We start from the raw sequence: 1,341 nt of genomic DNA, 5'->3' as shown, positions 1-1,341 counted from the left end.
TTTTAAAAATTAATTTATGTATGTGTATGATGCTGAATAATATATTATTTTTGCATTTGAGGAACAATGGGAGTGGATCCAGCCCAAAAAGGTGTCACCCAGTCTGCAGTTTACTAAGGGTGTGCCAATTCCCTAACCATCTGATCCAGCCTGCCTTTTACCAATGGTGTGCCAACTACCTCCAGCTGCTCCAGCCAGCTGCTCCCCCTCTTATGGAGGGCTGCTCTTCTTCTCTGCAGCCTCCGTTACTAGAGCAGCTGGAGGGGAATGGTGCCCCACAGTGCAGCTGAGTTGGCAGCCGGAGCCCTACATTTGCAAAAGGTTGATGACCCCTTATCTAACACACAGTGTCTCAGAATACAATACTCTAAATTTAAAACAGAAATATTCACATAAATAATTTTACAAACAGTTTCTGCCACCAAACAACAAATAAACTACATCTATAACATGCTTTTTTATGAAGGCTATAAAATTTAACATACTTAATCAAATATTCAATGATTTCAGTACAAATTAAAAAATGAGTCAAAAGTCATTATTATACACATTAATTTAATTTAGAAGACAAATGTAATACTAATTTTTAAATGCATTTTATACAACATACTGGTTGCTATGAGGAAAATCTAGGAGGTGCTTCATGGTAACAAAGGGATGGTTCAGTGTCTCAGCTGGAGTGATTCTTAAATCAGCGTCAATCAGCAACATTTTCTTCAACAGACTGACAAATTCTCTTCTATCTGCCTTCTCTGCCAACAGATCACTTCCTTCCAAATCCATCATCGTGTTCACCTGGTATGAAGTAAAAAAAAAAGTCAGATAAAAATGTTTCTTCCAGTGTAAAGGATAAAGAATTGTTGGTTTGAAAAAAAAAAGGGCAAATTGGAACACTGGGAATTTGCTAACTTGACCAGACTTGCCTGGCTGGGAACAAATGAACACTTTTGGTTTAACCACATAAAACAGGGGTAGGCAACCTTTCCTGGCTGCAGGCCAGAACGATCCGCTCTTGGGCAAAGGCAGGTGCAAGGATCCTGCTACTGCCACCACATGTCCTTGTAGCAGTACGTGGCAAGCACCCACATCTGGCGCTTATCCCTAACACAGAAGAAGCATCTGCAGCCGGGGCTTGCCACCAAATACCACCCAAACCCTACACCTGCAAGCTGCATCTAATGATTCTGCAGGGCCACAAGTTGCAGACCCACGACATAAATAACAGCTCTACACCCACAACCTGCCTAACAGCTCATATTAGCCTTATACCATTCAACTGCTCCAAATCTGGAATTTGGAATTTAAGCAGTATGATAGGTAGGAAAAAAAAAAAAAAAAAAA

At 40.5% G+C, this 1,341-nt stretch overlaps 1 protein-coding gene across 2 annotated transcripts in view; it reads right to left on the bottom strand.

Annotated features, from left to right (window-relative positions):
- HIPK3 (homeodomain interacting protein kinase 3) overlaps positions 1-1,341 on the bottom strand; it is a 136,388-nt gene that overhangs the window by 31,672 nt on the left and 103,375 nt on the right. For both annotated transcript variants that reach the window (XM_019519531.1, XM_019519532.1), the window contains exon 6: positions 611-795. In XM_019519531.1, coding sequence (XP_019375076.1) covers positions 611-795 — 185 coding nt within the window. The remainder of the gene's footprint in view (positions 1-610; positions 796-1,341) is intronic.

Source organism: Gavialis gangeticus, unplaced genomic scaffold, assembly GCF_001723915.1.
Source record: "Gavialis gangeticus isolate Ggan-Ray unplaced genomic scaffold, GavGan_comp1, whole genome shotgun sequence".
Classification (NCBI taxonomy): Eukaryota; Metazoa; Chordata; order Crocodylia; family Gavialidae; genus Gavialis; species Gavialis gangeticus.
This window is presented reverse-complemented; position numbering and strand designations above follow the sequence as displayed.